At 41.3% G+C, this 18,768-nt stretch overlaps 1 protein-coding gene across 1 annotated transcript in view; it reads right to left on the bottom strand.

Annotated features, from left to right (window-relative positions):
• CACNA2D3 (calcium voltage-gated channel auxiliary subunit alpha2delta 3) overlaps nt 1–18,768 on the bottom strand; it is a 1,017,883-nt gene that overhangs the window by 770,347 nt on the left and 228,768 nt on the right. The window contains exon 4 of the mRNA XM_066596541.1: nt 8,769–8,885. Coding sequence (XP_066452638.1) covers nt 8,769–8,885 — 117 coding nt within the window. The remainder of the gene's footprint in view (nt 1–8,768; nt 8,886–18,768) is intronic.

Raw genomic sequence — 18,768 nt, 5'->3', positions numbered from 1 at the left:
TGGGAAAATTAAAAGCACCGTAAAAAGAAAAAAGTGATTTCTACCGTTTACCAATAACACACGCGGAGGTTATGGATACAAAGCGGGTCGTGTGTAGTACGGCAGATCAGACACAATTAAAAACTAAGAAATAAAACGAGGCAATTATGAAAAATAGATGACATAATAGATACATAAAGCACAACAGCCACGTTATAGAGTTCCTCTTAATGCATTTGCTTTGGTGCAGCTTGTAAAGAGCTTTATTTTGTTCTGGCATGTGTAATCCAAACATGTCTGGGAAAACCTCAATAAAACTTTAATCAATGACTGCAATTATCTGTCGAGAAGTGAGTATAGAAAAATCATTTATCTCCACATCTGCATGTGCAGAAAGGCAGAAACAAAAGCAGCTTAGCAATCCCTACCGGGGAAGAGGATTGGGATGCCAATACCTTGCCTAGGAAATTATCAGGACATCAAAATATTTGCCAAAAAAGCAATCGCCTGTGAACGGAAAAAAGCGAGAGATCTGCCAATTGGTTTTTCCAGCTAAAAAATTCGAAAAGGAGAAATATTGTAATTTATGTCCCCAGCAGCTTAATCGGAGCAAATTTTAAAGCTGTTACACACCAATGCATTAAACACCCATAATTCTCTGTCTTCTACGGTATCTGTATTGGGTGGTGAGGTGACAGAATTGGACCTCATATATCCTGTATCAACCGGTGCAAACAAAAAGCTGGGTTGTTGCCTGCAATAACCAGTTAGATTTGAGCGCCCATTTGTTCTACTGCAAGTCAGAAAATAAATTTTTGGGTAGACTAGTCTTTATACTCAAAGGGGTATTCACATTAATATAACATAACTACCGTGTTTCCCCGAAAATAAGACAGTGTCTTATATTAATTTTTGTTCAAAAAGGTTTAACTTTTTTACATATATAACTGCCTGGACACTATTTAAATTGACTTTTTTTAATTAACTGTTAGCAGGGCTTAATTTTGGAGTAGGGCATATATTTCAAGCATCCTCAAAAAGCCTTAAAAATCATTTTGCATCCTCAAAAATTCTGGAAAATCATGCTATGTCTTATTTTCAGGGTATGTCTTATTTTCAAGGAAACACTCCCAGTATATTTGATTTAGGGTGGCTTCATACTATTTTTGCGCAGAGAACAAGTGCACTTTGCACGTGTGCCTGAGCAAGTACTGTGCGTATTTGCACAGGAACCTCTAGTTCATATGGATGGGGGAAAAGGCAAAATGAACACAGTGGTAGAGTCCACTCCACAAAGAGTGCCTGCTACACATACTGATGAATGACTGTTTAAGAAGCTACATAATGCTTTTGTCATCCAAATGAATTGGACACAGTGTGAGGGTTGTCCTGCGCGTCAGTGACTCTTCTCCATTCAGTGGCACCAACTATTAGCCCAACACACATCTTGACCAACTTCTGTCCTTGAGGTAGTCAATACAAAATAAGAACGGCAGGTTTTTCATGACATTTCGTTCAGTTATGTTTTCACTTTCTGTAAGCTTTGTATGGATTTTTACTAAGGAGCAAATATCTCTCAAGTGACAGATTAATTTCTTCGGACATTAGACATAAAAAGAATGTCAGCTGCCAATTTCAGGAATGTCATCTGTTTGGTATGCAAATGATTAGCCATCAAAGTAACACAGCAAGGAGAACAATGAAAGTTATTTGATACTGTGAAGCGGCTTCATAATCCTTCAATCCAGTCTTGTCCATCAGATAAGAACTTATTTCAAAGCCATGTTTTGCAGGTTGTTCCATGTTCTTAAGTGTAAATGGAACTGTCATCAAGTATTAATTAAGATTATCTATTTTTCTCTTTACTGCAAAGTGAATTTCTACTAAAGAGTAGATTTTCTCTCATGGTAGATGGTGGCCTTTTTGCAGACGTCTGGGACCAGGAGCACCAACCTCTATTGGAAGGCTACCTCTAAGTGCTATAAAGCTGATATACAGAAAGTTATCCAACACTAGATGTACCTACAGTGTAATGCTTGAAGAGTTTTCTACATTTGGAAAACAGGTGACAGCTTCTTAAGCTGTGCGTGAAGTGGAACACTTGGGAAAAATGTACTTTTTTCAGGCAAATAAAACCTCAATTGGCTTGGGCTTCACAAAGACTGTCATCACTAGTGATGAGCAATTTTTTTGAAAAGTTCAGTTTAGCCAGTTCACCGAACTTTTAGTCTTAGTTTGAACCAAACCCCTTAAAATAATAGTGTTATACGGGCCTTTTCTAGGTCTTAGACCGCGTTATACCCTAGTGTTCAGGACAAGTGTTGAGTGAACTGAACCAGTAAAACCATGATTCAGGTAGAACTTTGCTAGTAGCTTGGTTTACGTTCATGCGGAACCAAACTGTTAGCAAAGTTTGACCTCAAACTGGTTCAGTTCGCTCAACACTAGTCATCACTTGACAGCTCCTCTTGTAACTGTCGTGTGACTTGTCTTTCTATCTTCCATATCTTTATCCTTGATATCTTACTGCTCGAAAGGCACATGAAAACCTCATGAAAGTACCATCCATGTCCACACATCAATATATACCTATTAGCTACAACTGGTGGACATCACTTATGACAAGTCATTGGGCTCAATTAAAGTCTTTGGGACCTTCTGTGGTCTAATATATAGTAAACAAAAATTGTAACCCTAACACATTTTTTAGGCAATTGTGTTTTTCAAGTTCCACTTTCACTGTGTGTCACTATAGTGGATATGGATTCACTGTGCCTCAAAACTGATTTGACTTGGGACTAGATCCAGGGGCAGTACTTAGGTTTCCGCAGTTTTAACCCTTTGACTCCACCAATGGGGAGCTGGTCTTCATCTTGGAGATGCTGCTGCTATCTCTAAGGATGTGTTCACATGGGCATTTCCCACCTCAAAAACCATAGTAGAAATACGTAAATGAGCTGCAGATTTCTTCCGCAGCTATAAATATAGGGCAGCAGATTTTAAAAAAGCAAGTAACTGCAGCATCCGTCTTCTTTGGATGTGACAGCTGTGGCAGAGGAGTGCGTTGTTCTGCCATTGAATTCAATGCAGCCAGCAACATTGAAAGCAATGGGCTGCCGGCAAGCCCTGCAGTGATTTTCGGGTAAGTGTTTTAAATATAAGCCCTTCCCTGAAAATCATCCCTAGAATGTGTAAAAAATAAAAATAATATATACTCACCTCTCCGCAGCTCCCTGCACTGCTCTGCAGTGCTTTCAGCAGGCAGGGATTTAAAATCCCCGCCTGCTGAAAAGGCTGCCTCTGATTGGCTGAGCACTGTGACCAATTAGAAGCAGCACTCAGCTATGAAATGACAGTTGCAGAGAGGTGAGTATATATATATATATATATATATATATATATATATTATTTTTTACATGTTTTAGGGATGATTTTCAGGAAAGGGCTTATCTTTAAAGCCCTTCCCCGAAAATCACTGCAGGGCTTGCCAGCAGCCCATTGCTTTCAATGGAGCTGGCTGTAGCGCCAGCTCCATTGAATTCAATGGGATAGCATTGTGGTCCTCTGACACAGCTGTCACAGCTGTACTAAAGGATCGTGATCTTCTCTGTATGTCAATGGGGCCGCCGTAGCTGCCACCAGCCCTCTTGACCAAAGGTGAAACCCCTGGATGGACAGCATCCAGGGGTTTCACATCCAAAGAATCCCCTGCTGCAGCTGTCACAGCCGCAGCAGGGGATAGCGGGCAGTGCACTTTATGTGCGGATAAACGCTGCCAGGTGCATTTTTTTCAGCGTGACATTCGCTTCGGTCACGCAATTTTTTTTTACGCATGCATTTTTGCGCACATAAATTTACACATAAAAACGTCTGTCTGACTGAGCCCTATATGTCATGGGGGAAAAAAATGCAAAAATAACATTGGTAGCTGAAGATAAAAAAAAATAGAGCAGTAAAACCGCCACATGGGTAAAAAGTGTCTGGTCCTTTATGACCCAAGCACTTTAGTCATTAAAGGGGTTTGGTCATTTAAAAAAAAAAAAAAATTATACTCACCATCCCCCCCTACCCAGTCTCCTTACCAGATCTTCTCCTGGCTGAGCTTCTGCAGTGTCCTGGGTCTCCTCATCGCATGCTGCCTGGCTTGTTATGAAGGCTGAATTCCTCACATTCCTTCCGGCTGGGTCAGTGAAGGTCCCTGTGCTGTAGTGTTCACTGGCTAGGAAGGAATTGTAATCTATTGCTGAGATAGCTTGCATGAGCAATTTCTGAAGCAGATGGGCAGTCCCCCTAGTAGCCTGTAAGCTGTAACGCAATGTACATTGCCGGGCAGGAAGAAAAAGGTAGGAAAAGAATCCGGCAGCTGGAGGTGAAGTGACTCCCCCTGGAATGCAGGAGACAGTAGAAGATGGGGAGGTGAAGATCTGGTAAGTAGACTGATTGGGGAGGAATAGGTAAGTATAGAATTTTTCTTTCATAAAGACAGAACCCCTTTAAGGGGTTAATGTGAATCCTGGGGGTAATGTTTCTCGTTATGGAGAGTCTACAGAAAAGAGCATCACAAAGGTGTAGAGAGTCTTGTAGGCCATGCAATGTTCCCTGGGAAAAAGCCATGCAAATGAGCAATGGTTTAATCCTCCTCAGCGCCTCCTATTGATATGGTAGCCCCCCTATGACACATTACCATAAAATCTCAGGTAGACAAGTTAATAAAAGCGTAAATATTTTCTGCTGCCATTCACAGAAGAAAGGTAAAAGCGAATTATGTGACTTTTATGCTCAGTTTATCATCAGACATTAAGCCGTGATAAAAAGAAACATACACTAAGAAGACAGATGAAAAGATTTGCACAGATGTATGGCTTTTATGTAAATTGTCAATTCTCTGACATTAATGTTTATTTTCAGGTATATAGTAAAAGCTAAAAGAAGAGGCAAAGCTTTCAATTTCACAATATCTGACACCGTGAATATAAATTCCTGTTGGAGAATATAATTGTGCACTGAAAGGCATATAGTATATAGTGGGTGGCATAAAAGGCCAATAAACAACTATTTGTAAAAGACAAATTGAAGTGCTAAACGCAGCGTATAGTCAGTAATCGAGAGCAACCAGAGAAGACTTACAGTGAATAGCATGCCACTATCACATTACTTTTTATATATTACTGTTGCTAGTGCAGTTCCATAGACTTCTAATTATGCATATGCTTTTTAACCATCAGTTGTATCTTGGATAAATCAAAAGAAAACACAACTCAAAATAATTCCTCATCTGGCAGATACATACCAAAATAAAAAACACAGTTACCTGATACTTACTGCTCCAACCTTGCAGAGAAAGGTCCGTCCTGCCTGACAACATTGCCAACTGTATACAAGCATCAAACACTATAGGTACTTCTCATATCTGAAGGACTTCTTTAAAGGGACACTGTCATCACCAAAAAGGACCATAAACTAAGTAAATACATTCCCCGACCCCCAGAAAAGTGACGGGTGGTCGGGGAATGTAGTTTTTATACTTACCAGCTCCCTGGTTCCCACGGTGTCCCCTAGTGAAGTCTACATGCAGTCTGAAAGTATAACATCATTCAGAATGCTGCATTCATGCTCTCTCAAAAAAGTTTACGAGAGTGCGTGCATGGTGGTCTGAAAAGAGTCAGATTTTTAGAGCGTGCATGGACTTCATCGGGAGACCCAGTTGGAACCAGGGAGTGGGTGAGTATAAAAATACTTCAATATACAAAAATAGGAGCAGCTCCCTACCAATTATTAGCAACTGCAGAGTACATGTTGATATGGTATCCTCAGATATAATGGCAAAATTATGATTCTCTCGGCAAACCGAAAACACAGATGTATAGATTGAAATAAAATTGTATTACTCATAAAAACGTATAAAAGACCAAATGCCATGGCAAGAATTGCCATCACTGTGGGGCCCTAGTTGCATGAAACCCCCGGCAGCTAAACGTTGTTTGAATATAATCAGTCACCAAACATATCAATTCAATCTACAAATGCGACCAATTTTACATTAATGGTGATATAAGTTATCTTATCTTAAGCCATTGAAAAGCTATTGTTCTCTTATTTTAACGCAACAAAACCCAAAGTAATCCAAAGTGGAAACAAACCACACTAAGGGATTATTCAGATGAGTGTAGGCACAGTCACATAGTTGAGCCTGAACAAAGGGACATTGAATTTCAATGTGTTCAACACAGAGATAAGCCACCACCATAGGTGTTTGGCAGTGGATGCTTCCCTCTGCCTATTAAAAACACATGAATGCTCTGCCGAACTGCATGCTCATGTGTATTAAGGCTGATTTAGACACAACGATAATCGCTCAAAAGATGTCACTCACGCGACTTTTGAGCGATCATCGTTGTGTCATTTACAGCGCAAGATGATCGCTTAAGAGGAGCTGGACCGCTCTGTTCTTCATACGCAGCCTGTCATCAGGGAGCGGGATACAGCTGAAACAATGGTATCAGCTGTATCCCGCTGTGAATCCCTGATAAGGCTTATTATCGTCTTTCAGCATGCTGAAAGACAAGGATGAGCGACTGCTTAAGGAAATCTGCATGATGAGCGAACATTTACACACAACGATTATCGCTCGAAAGACGGCTTTTGAGCGAATTTTGAGCGATAATCGTTGTGTCTAAATGGGCATTTAGGGAGTCTGGAAAAATAACATTCATCTGACAGCGATTGAAGGTGTATGGGGCACCTTAAAAAGTTAATACAATCCTTAGGGCTTAGTCAGACGGGCGTTTTTAGCCGCGATTTGCGCATGCGCATGCGTCCGGCGATTTTTTAAAACCATTGCTTTGCAATGGTATCGGACACATGAGCGCCTTTTATGCGCTCGTCCGATAAATTATAGAACAAAAAATCGCAGATCGCACCTATCTGCGATCTGCGATTCCTGTTCTCTTCTGTATATGCGCTCAATAGGGCCGCCGGCAGCAGCGCTGACCCCATTGAGAACATATAGAAGACAAATCATTCTTCTCTGCCACAGCTGTGACAGCTATGGCAGAGAAGAACGATGTTTGCCCATTGAATTCAATGGAGCGGCAATACAGCCGCTCCATTGAAAGCAATGGGCTGCCGGCGTGCGTGGGGTGAATTGTCGGGAAGGGGTTAAATATATAACCCCTTCCCTGCAATTCATCCTAAAATGTGTTAAAATAAAAAAAAATTGTATACTCACCTTTCCGCTGCAGCCGGAGTCCAGCCGCGGCCGCTGTCAGTTCTCCTGAACTGCTTCTCGGCACTATTCAGCCGGCAGGGCTTTAAAATCCCCGCCTGCTGAATGATCTGCCTCTGATTGGTCACAGCCCTGACCAATCAGAGGCTGAAAACACTCACACACCCATTCATGAATTCATGAATGGGTGAGTGACTGCTGCCTTAGGGGCAGGTCTGACTCACATCCATTCATGAATTCATGAATGGGTGTGAGTGAGGCATGCCTCTGATTGGCTCAGCGCTGAGCCAATCAGGGGGCAGGTCTGACTCACACCCCCTTCACACCCACTGCAGGACGGCCGCGCGGAGCTTCGGCTGCCGGCAGAAGGTGAGTATACAATTTTTTTTTATTTTAACACATTTTAGGATGAATTGCAGGTAAGGGCTTATATATTTAAGCCCTTACCGACAATTCATCCCGGGCTCGCCCGCAGCGCATTGCTTTCAATGGAGACGGCTGTATTGCCGTCTCCATTGAATGCACTGCGCTGGACAGCTCCGGCCCGTTTCTAATGAAACGCGGCTAGGAGCAGATTTTCGGGCGATTTGCGGGCGACTTGCGCACACCGGTCACGCGATTTGCGGATGCGCATCCGTAATGCGATCCGCAAATCGCGCGAAAAAACGCCCGTCTGACTGAGCCCTTACTGTGTTAACAAGAATCTTGCTAACCTAGGGCTCTTCTACCACTTTGCTTCATCAATGAATCCTCCAACCAGTTGACACATAATTTGGAAAGATTCCTTAATTTTGTCACACTAGCACCAGTGCCGAATCCTAGGGCTACATCTTAGAGCTTATTCACACAAGCTTATATCGACCTCGTTTTCATGGCCGGCCAACATACACAACCATTTGATGCATTGGATTCTAATGTATCAGTTCAGATGGCCGATTTTTCGGTGCATAAAAAACGGAAAAGGTAGCGCATACGGTACACATTCTGGTCGGCCATTTTTACTCCATCCGAGGTAGACAGTTGTGGAACTATCTTCCCTCCGGAATACGGTGGGGTGGTCCTATAGGCTTCTATGGGAGCCTTTGGGAGCTACCAAAAAAAGGGAGATGGGAAGGAGTTTAGCAGAGGCTCTGCTAAACTCCCTCCCCCTTTCCGCAACCTCTCTGACCCTTACTGGCTCTTGGCAAAGGAAGGGGGTGGGATGGGGTAGAAGGTTAGCACACTAGCTCACACCCCATCCTACCCCCTCTCTTTGCTGACAGCCAGCAAGGGGCAGAGAGGGGATTGGAAGGGGGAGGAAGTTTAGCAGAGCTAAACTTCCTCCCCCCGCCCGACGGTATCCCAAGCCTGGCGTATACTTGCCACACCTGTGCAGTCTGAACGGTCATGGCTGCCCCTTGTCCATGTGATTTTTGGCTGCGCTGCGGCCATGATGTGGCTGGCTGCAAGTTGCAGTGCCATGTGAAGGAGCCCTAATATACAGAATTTGTGTCTTATCCAACAATACCATCAATAAAAAATTAACGAGTCAAACATATTTAGAGTAAATGTAGAATTCACAAACCCGAACTGCCTCTGCCTTCTTATGGAACATCTCCTCCATGTCCTTTGCAAGTTTTTTGACAAGCTGAAGGCCATCTATTTCTTCTATGGAAACTTCCTTCTCAAATTCTTTGTATTTCTGAGGGGACAAAACATGACATTGATAAAATAGTGTTTTATACGCGTAAATGCAATAATTGGCAATAATAGTGATACAGATCACCGTAAACAAGATTGTTTTTCCCAGATATAATTGTCAATGGATAGAAACAGTATTGAAAATCATACATCTGTTTCTACTAGTCCTGAAGTTTGAAAATATGACAATTTGCACAGTCTTGCCTTTCAAACTTCTTGTAGCCTGTGTTGGTCTATTGTAAAGTCTAGAACTATGACTATGAGTAGTGTTGAACCAACCCAAACCTAGTGGTGGCCTAGCAGTTAGCACTGTTGCCTTGCCGTATTGGGGTCCTAGGTTCAAATATGACAACGTCTGCATGGACTGTGCATGTTCTGCCTGTGTTACATATTATTCACCTTTATTGCTACGCATATTACCCAGTACTTGTCAGATTTGAACCTAGGACCCCTGCACTGCAAAACAACAATGTTACCCACTAAGCCACCATGCTTTCTCCTCTATAAAAGTATGCATTATATAAATAAAGTTGATTATTATGAAGAAGAAACACAGGAAAAACATACAAACTCCATATAAATGTTGTCCTTGATGAGATGTGAACACAGAAGAACCACCATGACCACCATAATGCAGGTATTATTTTGACTGCCATTATGGAGTCGGGAAGGAATTTTCCCCAAAATGTGCTAATTGGCTTCTGCCTCTTGGGGTTTTTGCCTTCCTCTGGATCAACTAGAGAGTAGAAACAGGCTGAACTAGATGGACATTGTCTTCATTCAGCCCAATATACTATGTTACCATTTGGTGAGGGTTTGGTTCAAACTCATTTGGACCGAACCAAACTTTTTCCCAAAATTCGGTGAACAAGCCGAACCAAAGTTTTTCAAACTTTGCTCATCCCTAATTATGAGTAATGCTTCATTCACATGGCAAAACTATTCTCCTATGGTAACTGGTATTGTCGCTCACTTGGTAGCAGAAGCTCTGACCTTAAGACAGAAGCATTTTTGGACAGGATTTTTCCAATCCCCCCCAAATAAATATACGGTAAAAGGATTTTTATTTTCAGCTCTTTTTGACAGAGTTTCTCTATGTATCACAAGATGAAAGCACAAACAACAGTATACACCATTTTCTATTCTGTGTTCAATGCATTTGCACTTATGATTCATTCAAGTGCCTGAAATCCTGGCCCAAAGTGCAGAGAATTTGCAAATTCTTCTAAGATATATTTGCATTTTTATTATTTCCTTTCAAATGCACCAAGTTGGGCAATGGCTTGTCAGAACCTTGTCGCATTTAGGAGGCAGTCTGAACAACTTGCTACAATTTAGCAGTATGTGGTTACAATGTAATAATCTATATGTTGCACATACTTTCATAGTAACTATTTGTAGGCTGAAGTTCTACACTAAATTATGTTGTCTTTTTTCATAATAATGTATGATGGAATAGTAAATAGCATTTGTTAAAAATGTGATTAAAACACTTTTTAATTTTTTTTTTCTTTGTAGTGCAGTTTCTTTTGCAGGTGATGGGATCTAATAAAATGGAGTGCATATTACAAAGGTCATAAATATATTGTAATATTGCTGGGGGTCCGACACATAGCACCCCAATCTAACAGTTATTTGAGTGCAATCTGGCAATGGCAACGTCTTTTTAATTATTTACCAGGTACACCTCCATACTTAGTAGTAACTGTGCCTAATATTGAAGTTTATTACAGCTTTATCCCAATCAAGTGAATAGGACTGAGCTGCAATGCCAGGCACAACCACTATTAAAAGTACAGAGCTGTGACTGGTAAACAATGAAGGAGAAGCTTGAATTGCTGAAGTGCCATAACCCCTTCAAATAGGCGATGAGCCGAATGCTGGGAGTCAGACTGCCGCTGAATGGGGCAGTTACCTGCTAAAAGGGTTGTAGCAAGATCTAAAATGATCCCCTATCAATAACTTTATGATCATTGGGGTTCATTTGCACCAAACTCAAGAGAGAGAGCTCTCGACAATTCTCACATGAATGGAGTGGAGGTCGCGCATGCATGTCACTGCTCTCTTCATATCAATGACAGTGTTGGAAATTGCCAAGTGCTTATCATTGAAATGAACAGAGTGGCATCGCGCATGCATGACCTCAGCTCCATTCATATGAAGACCATCGGGACCCCCATTCTCGGGATCAGTAGAGGTCACATTGGTCACCCCCCCCACAAAGTCATCCCTTAGCCTGGTATCTGGCTTTCCCTAAATCCATTTGGAGGCTTAGACCCAAAAAGGGGTGTCTGATAGAGTTTAAAAGGGGGTGTTGCCTGTGACATCATAAACCAGAAATAGCACAAAAACTGGCAGAAACAAAACCAACTAATAGCTGATGTAAAGCCCAAAAGAGCGCCAGACTTATCATCAAGCATGAGCCACTATGATATAATTTGGTGCCTTTTAAGAGTGTCTAGTATAAGTTCAGACACTATTAGCAAATGTGCCCCAAGGTCACTGCAGAAAATCCAACGTTTAAGCCCCATGTGGACATACCCTTAGCATTCTTCCCCTTTAAGCTTGTAAATATAGTCTTCTGTGAATGCCCATTGAATTCTCATAAAATAGAAAACTGGTATTGATATTGACACAGATGTGCCTTTAATTGTTTTACTTTACTTTAATGGATATTTAAGAGGAGTTAATTAATTTGAACTTCTGAGATGAGAACCGATTTGGCTTTAAACCAATTTACTTCTTTCCTGTAGAAAACAGGATGACCATTGATGGTTGCAGGGAAAATTGACGTTACAATTAACTTCATCTAATTCAGTCTATCTTCCATCTAAATAATATGATTAGCTTGTATTTAAGAGTAAACTACCCAAAGTTGATCATTAAAGGGGTTTATGGGACTAGAAAAACATGGCTGCTGCCTTCCAAAATGTGCCAAACCTGTGCAGATGTGCAGCCAGCCATGTTTTTGCTAATACTGTACAACCCCTTTAATATAAGAAAATTCTTGCATTATTGCATTTATTCTTCAAAGCAAATGAATTTGAAACTCTCAGTCTCTCTGGAAACCTTGGCTACGTTGACGTAGCTAAAAGCATGTTCCTACTTTTAAGAGGCGGAAGTTAGACCTCCGTAGAACTGATCATAAGCCTTTCCATAGTAATTATTGGTTTCTATAGATCACAGTAAGAGAGTTTTAAGATAAATTGAAATCTTGTTTCTTAAAACATAATATGAGCGGAACTTGTTGGTGGTCAATTTACTGTTCATTATGGACCAACCAGTACAAAATGTACCGTGTATGAATTGCTCCCATTATGAAAGTGCTATATTTTTTTCCATTAGCCCCTGAGAAGGAAATTTGAAATAAACAGATGAAAAATATGTGTAAAGAGTGCGAGCATTTACGTTATAATGGCGAATACAATATTTAGCTAGCGTTTTCCTTTTTAAAAATGGGGTTGCTAGTTTATGTGGGAACACTATCTACAAAGACAGGGAGTCTTTAGTTCTGGTGAACCAAGATTACTTTTACCTGTTACTTCTTTACATGAGAAGATAGTGGTAAGTTGCTCTTCAGCTCTTGGCAATGTCAATGTTTCGGAGCAGAGAATGGTCTTAAAAAATGAAGTTGGCCATAGTTGTTGGCTCTAGCTAATGGCCATAGGGATGATCTATCAGCACAATATCAAAGGGTAAGTTCTGCACACTATCTAAAATAATTGCGATGCCGGTGGAGGACCGAAATAAGAGCGTGCTATTCCAGACTAGAAGTCCACAGCAGTCGTGCCAAATAGTTGCAATGCATAATTCGGATTTTATTTATCTTTCCGACGTGATTCACTTCACATATGAAAACTCTGTATCCAAGGCATAATTGATGTTAGCAGATAAATGCAACCGCCAGTTGCCAGCTGACAGTATTGACACATGGACGTTTCGGTCTAATTGAGCTTTATCAACTAGAAAGGCTGATATGGACTGACCAAGAGACTGTTAGTGCAACATATGATATAGACGGAAAGCCACTATTCTGAATATTCCCAAGCAGTGAAACCAAAACAACAGAGACCAAAAATAACTAAACTTCCTGTGGTCACCAACTTACTGCACTTTAACCCTTTCCAATCCACTGTCTGACGTCTGAAGACATTATGATGTAAGGCTGTACAGCTCCGATGTTGGAAGACGTCTGCCGGGGGTTCTCTTACTGTATATTGCCAACCTCTCTGCTGTCGGAGCCTATCCAACGTGTCACCTCATGCAGGACTGGCTTTAGCCAGGATATAGCGCCATTGTAAAACGACAGACAAAGAGTAAGTCCCCTAGGAAAACCAGGATACAAATTGTATTGGAAAGAGTTAAAGAGAACCTGTCATGTTATTGTGTCTGTATTCCTTTGTAACCATAGCCCTGTTGACTTTATTGCTGACTGTATTTTTTTTGTAGTCACCTTCATTTACCTGTGCAAGCTCTTCTTGGATCTGGCACTGTGAATCTGTAAAGTGGGCAGTCTCTTCAGCTCACTGCCAATGGATGATATCCGGTATCCTTCACCCACTGATGTCACCCAGTGAGTGCAGCAGACTGCCCACTTTACAGAATCTCAGTATCGGGAGTCAAATCTAAGGAATGCTGATATGGACAAATGGAGGTGAGTGTAAGCAAAAGAAACAGGCAGCAACAGAGTCAGCAGTTCCAATGCTGCAAAATTATGCATCTGGCCCTACTGACAGTAACATAACAGGTCCACTTTAAGGAAGCTGATGCAACCTATTTTCATATGTGCTACTCACTAAAAAAGGGAACCCCTTTCTTTTAGAGCTTAAACAGACAAACATGTTCGCGCACATGAAAGTCACACCTGCAAAACACGGCAAATAGAATCCATTGATTTCAATAGGTTCTTTCTCACAAGCGTGTTTTTTGAGCGCAATTCCTGCATTTGTGAAGAGAACCTGCTCTATATTTCTGCGTTTTATGCAGCTAAACTGCTATAGAAGTCTATGGAAGGTTCAAGAAAAGCAAGGGGAAGGGTGTGACACTGCGCAAAATGCAGGAAAAAGATGACAGCTGGCCCTTATTATGCTTTAATAGCATTCAAGTACATGGAAAGGGGGTGCGAGCGCAAAAATTACAGTACTTGTGGTGAACGTATTTGGGTCATTTCGTAATATGTGTAAAATAAGTTAGGGCTGGTCCACAGTGGCATTAACCTCAATTATGGATTTCCATTTATCTTCCGTTTAAGGAGCAGAGAAACAGAAATGAAAACAGAATAGCTAACTGCGCTATTCCTGCTGTTTGAAAAATCCAAATAGAGAACGGAATTAAGTGAAAATAAACAAAAATATTTATCTTTTTAATGAAAACCCATTGAAATCAACGGGGAAGAAAATGGAACCATTTCATTGGAACCGTTTTATTTCAAATGGAACAGAGAAATGGAAGTGCATAACTGAGCCTAACGCCAATGTGGACAAGCCCTTAGTTTCATTCTATTTTTGCTTCAAGTTGTATAGTAAGCCTGACCCATTTCTATGAGATAAGCAAGACTCAATCCAGTTAAAGCATACATATCAAACCAAAATTGTCCTCTGGGGATATTGATGATATGGGATGAAGAAATTCATAGGTACTTTGATCCTACAGTCCCCAAATCCTCAGCTCATCTGTATTGCACTGTCGTTATGCCAGACAAATTGCAAAGACTCGTCAGTGGTTTTTTGATCCATCACAAATTGGGAATGCAATCACTGAACAATGCAGCTAAATTGAAAAGTCTGCCTATCATACAAGGGTTTGAAAGTTTAATTGTAGATTAACCCGCTTTATATCCCTGTGGCAGAAAACTAAGGAAAAAGGCAGAAGATACCAGAGGTCACTTATAGGATGTACACCAATCAGCCATGACAATAAATACCACCAGCCCAATATTGTGACCCGCTTGTGTATTACACAGCTCTGCGGCCCATATGCAGTAAGCTCTGATGTAATGCATACCGTACCATCCTACCCATCATAGCCAACTCTTTTAGAAATTGGTGCTTCAATAGCTCTTCTTTGAGATCAGATCAGACAGAGTAGCTTTTGTTCTCTGCACACATCAATAAGCTGTGCTGTCCATGGTCCTGTCACCAGCTTATCAGTTGTCCTTCCTTGGACCACTTTGGTTATTACTAACCACTGTATACCATGAGCAGGGCAGTTTCTAGGGAATTTAGCCAATAGGGCGAATATAAAAAAAAAAACACCACCATACTGTAACCACTACATCGATCTATATTACCAATAATAATACTATATGAGGGCCGAATTATACCTCCAAATTGTGACCAGTTTGATGTTTCCTCTGTTTGTTCAGTATGTTCAGTGTGAACAGTGTTATGTTCCTGCATGCCTGTGCATGTGGCCAGACATGAGGTGAAACAGGCATGTTCAGTGTCTGTTTTGATGTGATCAATGTCATGTTCCCTCATGTCTGTGCAGGTTTCCATATGTGTGGTGTGAACTGTGTCTTGCTGTGGATCCTTTATCATCTAGTACAAGGCAGGTTCCTAGGTTCCAGCGCGAGGTCGTCCCTGTCAGGATGATTGCTCGCATGCAGGCAGATTTCCTGGGTTTAGTTGTCTTGTTAGAGTAGGAGCTCTCTAGTGCAACTGGTTACCACGACAACAACTCCTTTTTTTCTAACATAGGCCCTATGGAGAGAATATCCATACACAAGTTCTCACCAGCTCTTAAAATAAGTGATGAGGCCAACCTGGGCTATGCCCTCCATATCCAGAGGCCCCATAGCAAGGTTTACCTCTATGGCATGTGCTGTGACCCAGAGTAAGGTCCCTCCATCATTTGTAAGTCTGTTTGTCTTTAAGTAAGTTTGTTTGTCTCCTTGTCCTATGAATGTGTTGTGATTGGTAGTTTGGGAGAAGGGGGAAGAGTTGTGAGTGAGAGAAATGGAGAAGAAGTGTGTTATTGGTGGTCGGAAAAGGAGATGTACGCAGGAGAGACGGGCTGATGCACTTGCCGGGGCTAGGCCGCAGTTATGTCTCTGCTGCTAAAAGGCTTGTCTTCTCCGAGGGATGAAAGCACAGGAGATGCTGCTTAAGAGTTGGTATGGGAATGCAAGTGTTGGACAGCATCTAGAGGGAAAGTGCAGAAGCCCATTACAGCTAACAGCTAAAGTAAGAGTGATTTGAAAGACAGTGTAACACAAGAGAATGTTCTTCAGATAACAGCGACTGAGGATGTGTGTGTTTTGGGAAAAAGAACTTTCTGTTGTCAAGTGTGTTCAGAAAGTTAGAACTCAGAAATCTTTTCAGAAACCTGAATCTTCACGTTGAAAGGTACAAGTAATTTCCCTGTGCTGGAAAATCAAAGTTGGATCGTGAGTAAAAGGAAACCCGGTTTTGAAAAGCACTTTTTGTTTGTGGACTCATTTATTCATCACAAGCCATTTATTGCTTATCTAGAGACACTGGCATTACGACAATAATGCAAAACTGATCTGTGGTAATCAAGTCTGCTAAAATCTTATCTGCTTTGCAAGTGACTGAGCTGGGCCATACTTCAGCCTATGGGAAAGGAGACAGTAGCGCCACCCTGAACTGCTGCCATCTTGTACCCTGCTGTCTGCTCAACTGAAGGCCTGGTTCTCGGTCGCTGCACATGTATACCTTTACAGGTAACCATTAAAGGGGTATTCTGGTTATACAAAGTTTCTGTCAAATGAATGATAATCAAAAGTTGTTAAAGTTTGCAATATGGTTCTGCTTTGGATTTTGTGTTTGTCACTTTATAAGCCATCATCTTCTCGTGGCACTTCAGAAGGGTTTATTCACAGGTTGCCCTGCATAGGACCTGTCGGCATTCCTGCTCTACAGGACGGGCTTGCTCGTTAAGAATAACCAGGAACGGCTTTTTTTGTATTCAGCTCTTGGGACAAGATTGCTGGCCAATAGCAGAGCAGCACCTAGCAGGGAAGCACACAGAAAGAAAGTACAGAGCAGGGAATTGGGTGAAATGCAGTTTCAAGCTGCATATCAGCAGGGATGCAGGGGCCATCTTTGAAAATAGTGATACAGGGAAACATCATAAATGGAGGACAGGATAAAAAGGTAATGGCTGCCTGATTTATACCCATAACCAGTTATGCGTAAACATGGCACAAACACCTTTCATATCTTGAATTTTTGAAGTACCCTTTTAAGGTTATCCACTTCATAGAATCATAGAATGGTAGAGTTGGAAGGGACCTCCAGGGTCATCAGGTCCAACCCCCTGCTCAGTGCAGGATACACTAAATCGTCCCTGACAGATATTTATACAGCCTTTGTTTGAACACTTCCATTGAAGGAGAACTCACCACCTCCTGTGGTAACCTGTTCCACTCATTGATCACCATGTCAGAAAGTTTTTTCTAATATCTAATTTGTGTCTCCTCCCGTTCAGTTTCATCCCATTGCTTCTAGTCTTTCCTTGTGCAAATGTGAATAGGGCTGATCCCTCTACAGTGTGACAACCTTTCAGATATTTGTAGACCGCTTTTAAAGTCTCCTCTCAGCCTTCTTTTTTGCAAGCAAAACATTCCCAGATCCTTTAACCGTTCTTCATAGGACATGATTGGCAGACCGCTCACAATCTTGGTAACTCTTCTCTGAACTTGCTCCAGTTTTTTAAAGTGAAGTGTCCAGAACTGGACACAGTATTCCAGATGAGGTCTGACTTAGGAAGAGTAGAAGGGGATAATTACCTCATGTGATCTATCATTACTCGATGCTTCTCTTAATACATCCCAGAATTGTGTTTGCCTTTTCGGCTGCTGCATCACATTGTTGATTCATGTTCAGTCTATGATCTATTAGTATACCCAAGTCTCTTCCACATGTGCTGCTGTTTAGCCCAATTCCTTCTTATTCTATATGTGCTTTTTTCATTTTTCTTTCCCAGATGTAGGACTTTGCCCACTGTTCAAACGTTTATAGATCTTTTTGAATACTCTCTCTCTCTTCCCTAGTGTTAGCTATCCCTCCTAGCTTTGTGTCGTCGGCAAATTTGATCAGTTTCTCATCAATTCCCTCCTCCAGGTCATTTATAAAAATGTTAAACAGCACTGGGCCTAGGACAGAGCCTTGTGGTACCCCACTTGATACATTCTTCTACAGTACTTGGATGTGCAGCCATTTATAAACATTCTTTGAGTATAATCACTCAGCCAGTTGTGAATCCACCTAACAGTTGCCTTGTCAATACCATATTTGGTCATTTTTTTGATAAGTATGGTATGAGATACTTTGTCAAATGCTTTACTAAAGTCAAGATATACTATATCCACCGCATTTTCCTGATAAACCCAGTCGGTGATTCTGTCAAAGAATGCAAATAGATTTGTCTGTCATGACTTGTTTGTTACAAACCCATGCTGGCTCTGGTTAATTACTCCATTCTTATCCCAGTACTTGCATACATGCTGTTTAATAATTTGTTCAAAGATCTTTCCCGGTATAGAAGTCAGGCTCACAGGTCTGTAGTTTCCTGGATCCACCTTCCTCCCTTTTTTGAAGATAGGGACAACAATTGCCCGTTTCCAATCATCTGGGACTTCTCCTGTTCTCCAGGAATTTTCAAAGATTATGGCGAGTGGTTCAGCAGTTACCTCCACTGCTTTCTTAAGTATCCTAGGATATACTTCATCTGGACCTTGAGATTTGAATTCATTTAAGTTAGCTATGTGTTCTCTCACCATCTCTGCTTATAGGTAGTCTGCATTCTTTTATTCCCCCAATAGCACAGGGAAGATCAGCTGATGTTCCATCTACTTTCTGAGAGAAATCAGATACAAAATAGGAATTTAAAAGTTCGGCCTTATCAATATCATTCTTAAC

This window comes from Eleutherodactylus coqui, chromosome 3 (assembly GCF_035609145.1).
Source record: "Eleutherodactylus coqui strain aEleCoq1 chromosome 3, aEleCoq1.hap1, whole genome shotgun sequence".
NCBI lineage: Eukaryota > Metazoa > Chordata > Amphibia > Anura > Eleutherodactylidae > Eleutherodactylus > Eleutherodactylus coqui.
This window is presented reverse-complemented; position numbering and strand designations above follow the sequence as displayed.